This window comes from Juglans regia, unplaced genomic scaffold (assembly GCF_001411555.2).
Source record: "Juglans regia cultivar Chandler unplaced genomic scaffold, Walnut 2.0 Scaffold_142, whole genome shotgun sequence".
In the NCBI taxonomy this organism is placed as follows: domain Eukaryota; kingdom Viridiplantae; phylum Streptophyta; class Magnoliopsida; order Fagales; family Juglandaceae; genus Juglans; species Juglans regia.
In genome coordinates, this window is record NW_023344647.1 from 27,779 (window position 1) to 42,605 (window position 14,827).

The 14,827-nt window shown below is 35.0% G+C and overlaps 2 protein-coding genes across 2 annotated transcripts; one reads left to right on the plus strand and one right to left on the minus strand.

Annotated features, from left to right (window-relative positions):
• The first annotated feature begins 3,502 nt into the window (after positions 1–3,502).
• LOC109016371 lies at positions 3,503–12,279 on the plus strand. Its single transcript, XM_035686912.1, has 3 exons — positions 3,503–4,111; positions 4,271–4,535; positions 12,179–12,279. The coding sequence occupies exons 1-3, from the start codon at positions 3,503–3,505 to the stop codon at positions 12,277–12,279; spliced, it is 975 nt and encodes a 324-aa protein (XP_035542805.1).
• Positions 12,280–13,004: 725 nt separating this feature from the next.
• On the minus strand, positions 13,005–13,752 carry LOC109010608 (receptor-like serine/threonine-protein kinase SD1-7). Its single transcript, XM_035686913.1, has 3 exons — positions 13,664–13,752; positions 13,415–13,565; positions 13,005–13,319 (listed from the first exon to the last, which is right to left on the minus strand). Exons 1-3 carry the CDS (start codon positions 13,750–13,752, stop codon positions 13,005–13,007), a joined length of 555 nt encoding a protein of 184 aa, XP_035542806.1.
• Between the last annotated feature and the right edge of the window lie 1,075 nt (positions 13,753–14,827).

Below are 14,827 nucleotides of genomic sequence, written 5' to 3' on the forward strand. Positions count from 1 at the left end.
ACAACTGTCTACCAGACACAGAACTTCACCAATCATTTTGGAATTGGTCAATGAATCAATAGAACCCATATATATTTATAAACAAAAATATGTACAAAATCTTATTAATGCAAAAAAAGATTAACAAGATGTATTAAAATATAACTACTCAAACATAATGTGATTACATAACTAAAGAAAAAATTAATTGTTATGGCCATATGCATCACTAATAAAAAATTCATGGTCTCCATTAGGATCCACAAAGAAATAAAAAACATCAAAATAAGTTAGCTTCATCCTATTTGAATTATCAAAATGAATTAGATGATTTTCTAGATCCTTGTAGTCTGCAAAATTTATTTGACATTTTGTTTTCCTTTATATATGCTTGATATAGGTCCACCAAATGTTTGGACGTTCAACAGTATATGACCAATGCCCTTTCATACCACACCTATGATATTTATCTGAATATTTCTTTGCAGTTTTATTCTATAAGCCTTTATTTTCATCTTACTTTATTGTGATGTGGTTCCACTTCTGGTGATATGTAGCATTTATTTTTGAAAAACTTTGAGTACGCTCCTTTTGATTTAAATAGTTTTTTCTACCATGTACACGTCCACGACCACAATTTCCTTTATTATGATAAATGAGATTTCATTCATTTTAGGGAATGGAGTAGAACTTGTTGAATGAGACTAATGATTTTTCATTAACAACTTATTGTTTTGTTTAACTACTTGTAAACAAGATATTACTTTAGAATACTTGTTGAACTTTTGCTCTCGATATTGCTGCTGCAGGAGCATATTCCAGGCATGAATATGTTATATGTTTCATTTCAAACATATCCTCATCAATGGTTTTTTTCTATATAATTTCAATTATTAACTTATTTTTTAAAAGTGTAGAGTTTTATTCACGAATAATCTTGCAACTTCAGGTGCATCAAATCATAATGAACTTTTTGGAGGGTCATAGTCTTTTGGTACTCGTATCATTCCATTAAACTATCACACAATATCAATTGATCTTTTATTGTAAGGTACTCAGTTTTAAGTTATTCATGTAAATGATGATAAAGAAAATTTATTGCTCTAGGACGATCCTTCAGTATGCTTCATTTCCTGCTTTAATAGTATTTCCAAGATTTATTATATCAAGATGAATCTCAGCATCAACGATCCATGATAAATAATTGTTGTCAAAAATATTAAGGGCAACAAATTCAAGTTTTGTAAGATTTGAGATGATTTATAACAAAAATATTAAGTAGAATGAGAAAGAAGTATTTAAATCAAACTAACCTATAGAAGTCAAGAATATTTATTGCATTAATATGATAACATTTTACTCTATATAATATCACAGAGATTATATCAAGATTTTATAAAATGATTTATATTGCAATAAGCAGATATCAATATTTATAGAAGAGAAACTTATAGTGGTTGGGAAATGTTATGCAAGTCTCTTATTGTAACGACCCGACTCTATAATTTTTTTTTTAGGGATAAAATTTGAATAATTTTATTAAGGCTTTATTATTATTATTATTATTTTTACTATTATTATTTTCTGTCCATCTCCCTCACGCCGTGATTCTCACTCTCTGTTCTCCCTCTATCACTCACGGCATGTAGTTCATCCCGTAAACTCTCTCTCTCTCAGAGCTTTGCCGCCGCTCTCACCACCCTCTCCTCAGCCCCCGCTTGTCGCGTGCTTCCTCTCTTGGTAAGGATATCGCACGGCTTAGTTTTCCCTCCATAATAATACTTGTCTTCATGTTGGAATGAGTTTTGTTTCTGTCGGCTTCAATTACTGAAGGGTAGTTTCTTTTATTTTTGAATTACATATTTGTCCCTTAGTTTTAAACCAAATAGCAACGTATTGAACTAATAGTTTATATTGAGCTTTAATTTTAGTTTTACGTGGACTCTTATTTACGGGCCGGGTTTTAAATCTTTTGTTATAAAGATTATCAGTTTAGATTAATTAGGATTTTAGGTTTAGAAAATATAGGATATTTTTTTTATAGTTTAGATTTCCAATAAAATCTCTTGTTTAATTAAAATTTATGCAAAATACGTGTTTATTTTTATAGGCGACCGATTACGTGCCGGAAATAGTGGTTTAGCATTGTAAGGTAAGTAGCATGATCATATCCTTCTGCGTATATATACAGTGAGCTGTTTGTCTTTTTATAAAAGATATTATGCATGTATGCCCTTTATTGGAAGCCCCTTTTTACGTACCCAAAACATGATGAAATTATTTATTAAATGCATGATTTTTTTGTGAAAGATTATTTGTGGAAGATTATTCATAAAATAAAATGCATGATTTTATGTGAAAGATTATTCATAAAATTATTTAGGAAATGCATGATTTTATGAGAGAGTTATTTCATAAAATATTTATGAAAAAAAATCATGATTTTATACGATGAAACATGTATCACGACGTTTATGAAAGAATGCGATTTCGTTTGAAATCTATGATACGATATGACAAGTATGTATGTGATTTCTTTTGAAATCTATGAAATGACAAGTATGCAAGTATGATTTGATAAAATATGTAACGGCCTATGTTATGATATGAAAATGGTACCTATGTTATGGGCATATTGCATTGCCAGGTCGTGCATGCTGGTAGTGCACCCAGTATTGTCTTCCTTATGTATGGATTCCACAACCCGCGGCCACGGGCGGAATCGGAATCTTTTTAGATTCGCTAACCCTAACTCACGGGGGTCAACAGTGGGTAACGGCCTATGATAAGTGAAAGATCAGTTAATGTTCATGCTCATGATTTTTATGCATGTATTTATGAATATGCACGCTTTTCAAGACACCTTATGTTTATTTATGTTTACTGTATGATGTGTTGCTTATTGAGTATTCGACTCATTTTAGTTTGTTTTCCATGTTTTTAAACCCCCCTAGGTGATAACATATATGAAGATGAGACTGCAGGACAGGACTTGACTCCGGGAGACAAGGCTGAGACCTAGACAGATTTTGCTATGATTATTTCTATGGTTTAAATAAATTATTTTGATAAGCACATAAGACTTCTGTATTTTTTTTTAATAAATGCTTCCGCAGACTTTATTTTGAATTTTCAGTATTTATTGAAATTTGTTATTTTATGGAATTCTTTCGTATCTGGCGCGTTGTTAAAAAGGAAAAGCTTTTTATATTTAAGTTTAGTAGTAGCACACTGGCTCCTCGAAAATTCTAAAATGTCTTTTCGGGAACGGGGTGTTACAATTGGTATCAGAGCCAGGTTCGAAAGATTCTGTAGACTTTTAAAAATAGAGAGAGAAAAACTTTTGCAAAGAAATTTTTAAAAAAAAAAAAAAAAATGAATGTTGGAAAATAGAGAATGAAGGAAATAAATGTCTAGGCCAAGGTCTCCCAAGGCAAGTTCTGCTCTGCAGTAAGTATGTTATAAATTTTCTTTTAGTAGTTGAATGCATCTTGATTGACATTGTTAAAACATGCATGTTAGAATGGCACCTCGCGGAAGAAGACCACGTGTACCCCCCTTTGAGAACAATACCGTACAAGATGATAACTCAGAAGTACTCGCTGCTGCAGCGACACGTTTCTTTCAAAGGATGGTCAATGGTGATATGGTGGTAGGTAGAACCACACAAGTAGGATGCACATTAGAACAGTTCTCCCACCAGCACCCACCTACTTTCGATGGTAGATTGAATTCCTTAGACGCGGAAAGCTGGATTGAACGTATGGAGCAAATTTTCGAAGTGCTTTACTGCACGGATGATCAGAAGGTGAAATATGCCACTTACCATTTGACTGGCATGGCAAACAAATGGTGGAAGTCGACTCGGGCTTTGGTTCAGTTGGAATTGGGGGAAGCAGTCCCCATTACTTGGGAGCATTTCAAGAAAATCTTTTTAGACCACTTTTTTCCGCAAACCCTTCAGGAGTCGAGAGCTCGCCAGTTTATGGATCTTACTCAAGGATCAATGACGGTAGCACAGTATGCTACGACATTCATGGAGCTTTCCCGTTTTGCCAGTTACTTAATTCCAGATGAGGAAAAGAAAGCTGAAAAGTTTGAGCGTGGTCTGAATCGCAGGATTAGGGAGCGTGTACGTACTCTCAGGATTCGGAGTTTCACGGAACTGGTCACCCGTGCTACCATTGCTGAAGAAGACATTCAAGAAAGTATCGATTACAATAATCAAAGAAAGCGACAGCAGCAACAACAACTCCAACCAGCATCACATAGGGATAAGAGGCCTTGTCAGGATAATGGACAACGGCCACGAGAGGGCGAGACAGGATGGCTCCCCCTATGTGGAAAGTGTAGTAAGAGGCATGCAGGGAAATGTTTGTTGGGAACCGGAGCATGTTTCAAGTGTGGGAAGGAAGGACACCATCTTCGAGACTGTCCTGGGAAGAACATAGCTACTACTCAAGCTACAAGAGATGGACAGAAGAATATGGCACCAGCTCGAGTTTTCTCCTTGGTACAGTTGCGTGACACCGATGTGCCCGCCAATGAGAACACGGGTAACTATATATATATATATATATTTTTTTTTTCTTCTTAATTAGAAATATTGGTTATTGATTGGAGTATTAGCTATGTAAGTTGTGGTATTCATGATGACTACCGGAAATGTTATAGGTGCTATAGGTAACGAATTTCAATCTTAGCATGAATTATAGGAGTTAGGATCTGAACTTTGGAGAATCTCAGGTTATGATTTATTTGAGATTATTATTGCATGTGGAGAATTTTAAATACTTTTTGTGGAATTATTATTTTTAGGCTTGTAATCGTATTCATTATCGAGGCTTACAATTTTGAAGAATTAACGAGTTATAGAATAAATATCAAAGGATTAAAGTCAGGGAATAATAGGTTCGATTAAATGACCAAGGATTTAGAATAAAGACAACAAAAGAATGTGGAGAATTAGTACGTTGGTTGTTGAGTTCTAGCAAATTCCGAGGACGGAATTTTTATATGGAGGGGAGATTGTAACGACCCGACTCTATAATTTTTTTTTTAGGGATAAAATTTGAATAATTTTATTAAGGCTTTATTATTATTATTATTATTATTACTATTATTATTTTCTGTCCATCTCCCTCACGCCGTGATTCTCACTCTCTGTTCTCCCTCTATCACTCACGGCATGTAGTTCATCCCGTAAACTCTCTCTCTCTCACTTTTCGTCTCCTCTCTCTCTCTCAGAGCTTTGCCGCCGCTCTCACCACCCTCTCCTCAGCCCCCGCTTGTCGCGTGCTTCCTCTCTTGGTAAGGATATCGCACGGCTTAGTTTTCCCTCCATAATAATACTTGTCTTCATGTTGGAATGAGTTTTGTTTCTGTCGGCTTCAATTACTGAAGGGTAGTTTCTTTTATTTTTAAATTACATATTTGTCCCTTAGTTTTAAACCAAATAGCAACGTATTGAACTAATAGTTTATATTGAGCTTTAATTTTAGTTTTACGTGGACTCTTATTTACGGGCCGGGTTTTAAATCTTTTGTTATAAAGATTATCAGTTTAGATTAATTAGGATTTTAGGTTTAGAAAATATAGGATATTTTTTTTATAGTTTAGATTTCCAATAAAATCTCTTCTTTAATTAAAATTTATGCAAAATACGTGTTTATTTTTATAGGCGACCGATTACGTGCCGGAAATAGTGGTTTAGCATTGTAAGGTAAGTAGCATGATCATATCCTTCTGCGTATATACAGTGAGCTGTTTGGCTTTTTATAAAAGATATTATGCATGTATGCCCTTTATTGGAAGCCCCTTTTTACGTACCCAAAACATGATGAAATTATTTATTAAATGCATGATTTTTTTGCGAAAGATTATTTGTGGAAGATTATTCATAAAATAAAATGTATGATTTTATGTGAAAGATTATTCATAAAATTATTTAGGAAATGCATGATTTTATGAGAGAGTTATTTCATAAAATATTTATGAAAAAAAATCATGATTTTATACGATGAAACATGTATCACGATGTTTATGAAAGAATGCGATTTCGTTTGAAATCTATGATACGATATGACAAGTATGTATGTGATTTCTTTTGAAATCTATGAAATGACAAGTATGCAAGTATGATTTGATAAAATATGTAACGGCCTATGTTATGATATGAAAATGGTACCTATGTTATGGGCATATTGCATTGCCAGGTCGTGCATGCTGGTAGTGCACCCAGTATTGTCTTCCTTATGTATGGATTCCACAACCCGCGGCCACGGGCGGAATCGGAATCTTTTTAGATTCGCTAACCCTAACTCACGGGGGTCAACCGTGGGTAACGGCCGATGATAAGTGAAACATCAGTTAATGTTCATGCTCATGATTTTTATGCATGTATTTATGAATATGCACGCTTTTCAAGACACCTTATGTTTATTTATGTTTACTGTATGATGTGTTGCTTATTGAGTATTCGACTCATTTTAGTTTGTTTTCCATGTTTTTAAACCCCCCCAGGTGATAACATATATGAAGATGAGACTGCAGGACAGGACTTGACTCCGGGAGACAAGGCTGAGACCTAGACAGATTTTGCTATGATTATTTCTATGGTTTAAATAAATTATTTTGATAAGCACATAAGACTTTTGTATTTTTTTTTAATAAATGCTTCCGCAGACTTTATTTTGAATTTTCAGTATTTATTGAAATTTGTTATTTTATGGAATTCTTTCGTATCTGGCGCGTTGTTAAAAAGGAAAAGCTTTTTATATTTAAGTTTAGTAGTAGCACACTGGCTCCTCGAAAATTCTAAAATGTCTTTTCGGGAACGGGGTGTTACACTTATCAAAGATCAAAAGAGCATAATGGTCGGCTAGTGTCTCATATTGATAACATATTATAAAATTAAATAGAAGTATCAAGAGAATTGAAAGATTGGAATGTAAGGCGAGCCCTTCAAGAGCTTAATATCATTTGTTTTGAATTTCTCTTGTGTTATATAAATGATCCTCAAGATCTCTTTTATAGGAAAAAGGGGATAAGGCATATGAAAGAATGAAATATGAATTAAAAAGATGCATTCATGAATTTGGGAATTCTTAGTGTTAATATATGAATGGGCTAGAACTTTAAGATGTGGAATCTAAATGGTCATCCACTAAGTTTATATATACATTTATAACAAAAGGTACACTTTAAGTTCTATCACTCGTTTATATGAATGGGCTAGAGCTTAATATCATTCGTTTTGAATTTCTCGTGTTAAATAAATGATCCTCAAGATCTCTTTTATAAATAAAAGGGGACAAGGCATATGAAAGAGTGAAATATGAATTAAAAAGATGGCATTCATGAATTTAGGAATTCTTAGAGTTAATATATATATATATATATATATATGAATGTGCTATAACTTTAAGATGTGGAATCTAAATGGTCATCTCCACTAAGTAGTTTATGTTTACATTTATAACAAAAGGTACACTTTTTTTACCCTAACTAGTTAACAAATGGTTGACTGTCAAGATTCTGACTCTTCTCTTGTTGCTCTATTATGAGTATAAATCTAGGGTGTATAATCTCGTACAAGTTCTTTGAAAACAAGTAAAACCTTATAATGTGGGATTTTTCAAATGGTCCCACATTGTTTAAAAGAGCTTAAACACCCCGAGTTTGAACAAATCATTTTTCATTTCCATATTTTATTTGGTTGAGCAGGCTTCAATATTTAGCCATGGCAGTATGTTCACCAGCCTTAAAAATAAACAAATATTTGAAATGAAGAAACCAGTTTAAAAATTATGGTTTACTTGCCCTTTATCTTCCACATTATGAACCAATACACGATGGAAGCCACAATAAGCAGCATTACTTCAATGAAAAATCACAAGAATCACCAGCATCCCCTTCTTTTGAAGAAGACCGCTTTTCCTTGCATATTGAGCCTAAGAAAAAAGAGAAGAGTAGAAAACTCAATCTTTATAATTAAGTCATGCTTCATGAATTACCTAAATCCTTCCATTCTTTAAAATAAAGAGTTTGGCAAAAGCTACAAACTTGGAAGGAAAAATTGCTCTCACAGGGCGGCAAGAAAGTGTTGTTAAAGGCTGTGGCTCTTTCAATACCATCTTATACCATGAGTTGTTTCTTACTCCCCTCTAGTTTGTGTGCAAAGTTGGAGGGTATGATGGCTCCATTTTGGTGGGGGCAAAAGAAAAATGAGAGGAGAATTCATTGGCTGAGTTGGAACAAAATGTGTGTCAAGAAGTCTTGGGGAGGGATGGGTTTTAAAAACTTGAGAGCTTTTAACTTGGCAATGCTATCTAAACAAGGGTGGCATTTATTCCAGGAGGAGAATTCTTTATTGCACAGATTGCTAAAAGCCTAGTATTTCTCGGGTTCAGGTTTTTTGCAAGCGGGGTTGGGTAGATCTCCATCTTATACTTGGAGAGGAATTTGGGAGGCAAAAAAATGGGTTCTAGAGGGGTGTAGATAGAGGATAGGTAATGAGAATTCTGTTAACATTTGGTTTGATAATTGGATCCCAGGACATAATGCTCTAGTGAAGGAAGGGCACGTGTTTAATGAGGAGAACCGACATGATTGTGTGAATTCCCTTTTTTGTGAAAATTCAAGAACTTGGGATTTGAAAAAACTTAGAGCTCTCTTTAATCCAAGGGTTGTGGAAGACATTTTGAAAGTAGCTTTGTGTGCTGGTAGTGGGGCTGATAGGTGAGTATGGGGCTATGAAAGAAATGGGGTGTTCAGTGTTAAAAGTGGTTACAAGCTTAGTTTGGCCCAGTAGGGATCCGAGGAAGCTGAATCCTCCTCTTCGCATGCCCAGAGTGTGGTCTGGAAAAATATTTCGAAAATGCCTTGGCCTAATAAGATTAAAATATTTGCATGGCGTCTTGTAAGGATGGGTTGCCTACAAAGGATAACTTATTATTAAAACATCTCCCAAATGATGGGAGATGTAATTTGTATAATGCTGAAAATGAGGGGTTATATCATGCTTTGGTGAAATGTGTGCATTTAAAGAGGATCTGGATAGATTATATCCTAGCCCTTGAGATAGATAAATTCTTGAATGTCTTTGAGTTGGCCTTTAATTTCTGTAAAGCTAAATAATATGAAAATTTGTCTACTTTCTTTGCTTTGGCGTGGGGGATTTGGTATAGGAGGAACAAATATATTCATGAATAGGTTCTCATTTCTCCTCATCAAGTTGTTGAACATGTTGTTTGACTATTGAAAAGCTATAAAGGGGCTTAGAGACAATCAAGGCAGCAAGTGAGAGATGCATATAAATGGAAGCTACCGGATCCTGTGTAACACCCACTATTTTTGTGTATTTTTTTTTAATTGAAAGATTATTTGTTATTAATTTAAAATTTATTCTCTTGTTTTAAAATTGTTGGATTTTTAGTTGTGTTATTTTTATGATTTTAATTTTGTGAAAATTATTTTTGAAGTGCTTTCTCTAAATTAATTATTTTTATGCGTTTAAATTTCTTCTCAAATTAAATTAACTTGTTGTGGGGTTTCATTATTTATTTTCATTTTAATCATTACGTTTGAATTATTTTATTTTACTTGCTGTTTTAAAATTGTTTCCGTTGGATCTTTTTTTTTGTGACCCAAGATTTGAGGATTGGACCTTATTTCTTTCCCTACATTTTTCTCTTTCCTCTTTTCTTTTTCTTCTTTTCTTTTTTTCCTTTCTTTCTTTTTCTTTTTCTCCCCCCTGCTTCCCTCGCGGACGTCTCTCTCTCTCTCTCACGCCGTGCAACCGTTCCTCACCCAGCCCTCCGCCGTCGCACCGCCCTGCGCGACACCGCCCACCCCATCGTGCTCCCCACCGGCCGGCGACCTCCCTCTCCGATTTCCAGCCCTAGCCGCACCGCCGTTAGCCTCCACGCACCACACGAAGCCGCGACATTCCTTGCGCCTCTGCGCCGCCGTCGCGCCACCTCCGGCCACCATCTTTTCACCACATCATCCTCGACCTCCTAGCAACCCAATGGACCCAACCCCCACCTCCGATCTGTCACCGGTGAAGCCCCACAACATTTCCGTTTTGGGTGTTTTTGCACTTTTACCGCCTTCTGCGCCGCCACCCACGGCCAACCACCACCACCACTAGCCTCACCGACATCTCTAAGCCCTACCCTATCAATCTCGGGTCTTCGTTTGCACCCGTTCAAAAGTGGGTTTTTGAGACCCACGGCCACAGTGCATTTGGCACTGTTTTGTTGCTGCGTTGCCGCTTCTAGCACCTTCGTGATCTTTCAAAAATTATATTATAGCATTGTAAGTATTTTTCCCAAAGAACTTTTGAGATTTAAATGTATTTATGCGCTAATTCTTATTTACTGTGATTTTATTGGTTGTGCCAGACTGAGTCCGAGGAGTAAGGGGGGTCGTTTGGATTGGTGGTTGAGAAATTATTTTAGAAGGGAATTTAATTTTCTTTGTCCAGTACAGTTTAATTTTTGGAGGTATTAGTTTATATTTTCTGTTATGGAGTTGTGAATGGGAAGAAGTGTGCTTTGTGTAGTATTGTTGGTTAAACTGTTAGTAATTATTTGGGACTGCGAACTGTTGGAATAAGTGTGAGTTATTGGAATTTGAATTGGCATTGGTCCTGATGCTTGTATTGGACAATACTGAGATTGGTATAGAATATTTTGGGTCTAAGTGTGGGCTGTCCAGATTGTTATTTGGTTGTTTGAGTTGGATTAAACTTGCTGAATTATGGTCTAGAAATTGGGTCTTAAGTTGTCTAAGACCCATTTTTGTGTTGTTGGACTTTAATATTTAGTTTATATTATTTTTATGAATAGGTGACGAGACAGATAGAGACCGTATTCAAGTTATAGTTAATGCGCTGCAGGAGTCAGGTAAGCGGGGTTCCTATGCTAGGCCTTATACGAATTATTTGAGATTGAGATTGATTTTCTAAAAACTTTGCATATTTTTGTGGTGAAATGAGAACTTGGGAAAAACAAAACCAACCTCGGTCGTTTATTTGCATACTCATGAAATCTGTACAAAAAAGAGAAAAATATGTTCTGACATGCATTGTGTAGACATGAGCTAAATTTTGTCATGTGGTTTCTGAAATCTGGAAAAAGAGCGATATTGAGAATATGAAAAGTTGTGCATTTATTTAGAAAGATGTTCTGGCTTTTGTGTCCAGCGTGTGTAAACTGTCTGATTCTATTTTGGTACTATGTATTTTTTTGATATAACATCTGAAAACCTTTGGCATGGTGTACTGGTTTTCGTATCTGACTCTGTCTCTGCTTTGTTCTGCTCTGTTATGCTCTGCTCTATTTGGGTTGGTACAAACTTCTCTGTCTCTGAGTGCACCCACTTTGGAAACAAAGTGGTTTTATTGTGGTCTTTCCTGTGTGCACACTCGGGGCTCCGAGAAGAATAAAGGAAAGATTTCACCTCTGTCTCTGCCTGGTTTGGCCACCGGGGTTAGTACAACCCTACCACGGGGGTGAAACATGGTCTCTACTCTGTTTGATGCTCTGTTTTGATCTGATGATGATACTCAGTTTATATTATGCCAAAGTATTATGGGTTGTACATGTCTTAAAATCATCGCTCTGTTACTTTTGAAAATATGTTATGTTCTGCATGATAACTCTGAAAAATATTTTGTTCTGCATGCTATACTTTGTAAATGCTCATGTTTGCACGCTAGCATATGATTTCTGCTTACTGAGTTGTTGATAACTCACCCCCTATCATTATAATATTTTTCAGATGATGAGGAGAGTCCAAATGAGGATCTGGATTAGATTGCTGAATGTGTTTAAGCTGAGGAGATGTTGTTAGAAGAAGGACTTCTGATATTCTTAGTTTTAATGTCTTTGAGTTTTATTTATATCTTGGGTTTCAGTGAGATTTATGAAATTATTGGTTGGGTTGTTATGACTACCGGGAGATTTCGGACTTCTTAGTTTATTTTAGCTACAGTAATGACTTTGTGGAGTTTTAAATGTGGTTGTTTAGCACTCTTGATATTGAGATTTGCTATTAAAGTTTTGGGTTTTCTTTTTAGTTGTGTTAGAAAATAAGTTCTTAAGAGACAGGTAGTAATTCTCCAGGCCAACCGGATTTGGGGCGTTACATCCTGAATTGCTGAAACTGAATGTTGATGGAGCTATCTTTGAAGAGATGGGGAAAGCTAGTGCTGGTGCAATTTCGAGGGATAGTTTGGGTAGAGTTGTCATGGCTGCAAGCTCCATGGAGGATGCAGTTGTTGAACCTGAGTAGGAAGAGTTGCTAGCTCTCTTTTGTGTCCTTCAGTTCTGTGCATGCATGGGAATCGTGAAAATCCAGGAGGAGAGTGATTGCTTACTAGCTATAGAAGCGTTGCATCAGGATAACATGGAAAGTTCCAAGTTTGGTGGTCTTTATTATGAGATTAAAAAGTTGTCATTTTGTTTTGGGGAATGTTTATTTAGACATGTTCATGTAGAGAAAACAAGGCTGTTCATTATCTTGCTAAATATGCGAGGGTGGGATTGTATTCCAGTCTTTTTATCTCAAACGGCCTTGTGGTTTGATTTATGTCTATAATTCCTCTTTTGATTAATTAAGTTCATGGTTTGTTATCAAAAAAAAAAAAAAAAGAATTACCTGAATCTTCTCTGAATTAGATGGGACATGGACCATGTTTTATGCAAGAAAAAGATTATTTATCTTGATATCAGGTTAAACTTTTGACATAACTAGGGATGTTATAAAATATCAAAGTAGAGGTTTTAAATTCGAACTCTAGTTAGCTCTTAAATTTATCCCATTTAAAATATACTTTAAAGCGTTGAAGAAGGGAGTGTTAACATATAAAATAAAACATTACTTAAGATTTACATTTATAGATCATTTAAAGTACGACATCTTAAAATCTGTGGATGAAAAACAATAAGATCATTTACCATATTTCGAAAGCTAGGATTTAAATTAATAGAGTTTAATTGATGAGAGGTAGCAGCCATTCATCGAGCTTCAAGCTCGGAAATGGTAATGTCGTTTTGAGAAGCAGGTGCTCCAGCAGAACTTGAGGGATCCTGACCAGAATCTATAATTCTTCTATTGATAAATGCAGGCTTGTTGGGAGAAGGAACATTTACTTCATTTCCCAGCATGAACACAACTTCTAGCATGGTTGGCCGATCCGCAGCTTGTTCTTGCACGCATAAAAGCCCAATTTGAATGCATCTCAAAACTTCAAAAGCAGGATATGATGCCTCATCACCCAATGAAGAATCGACTATATCCAGGGCTTTACCTTCTTTCCATAGGTCCCATGCCTGGAGCAATAGAAGAGTGATATCCTAGAGTTAGTTTCTATATATGAATGGTTTAGTTTCACTGATATATATATATATATATATAGTTTGCTTACATGTCCAATCAAGTTTAGGCAAGGGCTTCCAACATAAAAATGGTTATTTCTCTTGCCACTGATTATCTCTAGTGCCAAGACACCGTAGCTGAAGACATCTGATTTTGTAGAATATAATCCTTCCATTGCATACTCTGGTGACATGTATCCACTGCAATTACATAAAACGAAAATACTGATGCTTATAGTCCATTATCATCTACTTTTAGCGCCTGTGTGTGTGTGTGTGAGAGAGAGAGAGAGACATACTATGTGCCAACAGGTCTATTTGTATTTGCTTCAATTTGGTCATCCCCAAACATTCTAGCAAGACCAAAATCTGAAATTTTTGGTGTCATTGCTGCATCTAGTAGTACATTGCTTGCTTTTAGATCCCTATGGATGATCTTCAGTCTTGAATCTTGGTGAAGATATAATACTCCTCTAGCAATCCCAACAATAATTTCAAATCTCTTTCTCCAGTCCAAAAGTTGTCTTTTTATTTCGTCTGAACCATACATTGAAAACTTCCATTAATAATGCCTAGGGAAAAGAGTTCTACCGAAAGAGTATATTCCAATCCAAATGCAACAAAACCATTAGAATCTTTTGAAGTCAGATGTAGTCCCCTGGTTTTGGACACGACTAAGATTGGGCGTTTTAACATATGTTCGTGTTTATCTCCAAAATATTCTTTCACATATATTCTCTACAAAGCAGTAATCAAATGGCACCTAAAAGATTACGGATTTTGTTTTTGGCATCTGAGTTGTAATTTCTCCGGTGTGTTGGTTAGTTTTCAGGGTATTCACAAGTGAGGATTTTTTAATAAAATCAGAAGGGGTCACTCGTGGACATGTGACCTTCGCTCTTTTAAAAAAAATGGCACTTAAAAGCGATTGCTTATTGAAGAGAAGCCATACCAAAGATGAAAAAGTCTAGGCTTTTGTTTGGCATGTATTCATAGATCAACATCCTCTCTTCTTTATGAATACTACATGTAACACCCCGTATTTTTCTTTTTTAGTGTTTTTTTTTAATTGAATGATTATTTGTTATTAATTTAAAATTTGATTATCTTGTTTTAAATTTTCAGATTTTATTGGGTTTTTTTTTTTATGATTTTAATTTGTGAAAATTAAATTTGACATGTTTCCTTAATATTAATAATTGTTATGCATTTAAATTTCTCTTAATTTAAATTAGTTTGTGGGTTTCAAAATTATTGTATTGTTAGATTTAATTATTTTATTTTACTTAGTCACTGTGTTTAAATTTATTTTATTTAAAGCTGTTGTGTTGAAATAATTTTCGTTGGAATTTTGTGACCCAAGTTGTGAGTTTTAGACCTCATTTATTTTCCCTTCATTTTTCTTTTTCCACTGTCTTTTTCTCTTTTCTCTTTTTTTTCTTCTTTCTTTTTTTTCTTTTCTT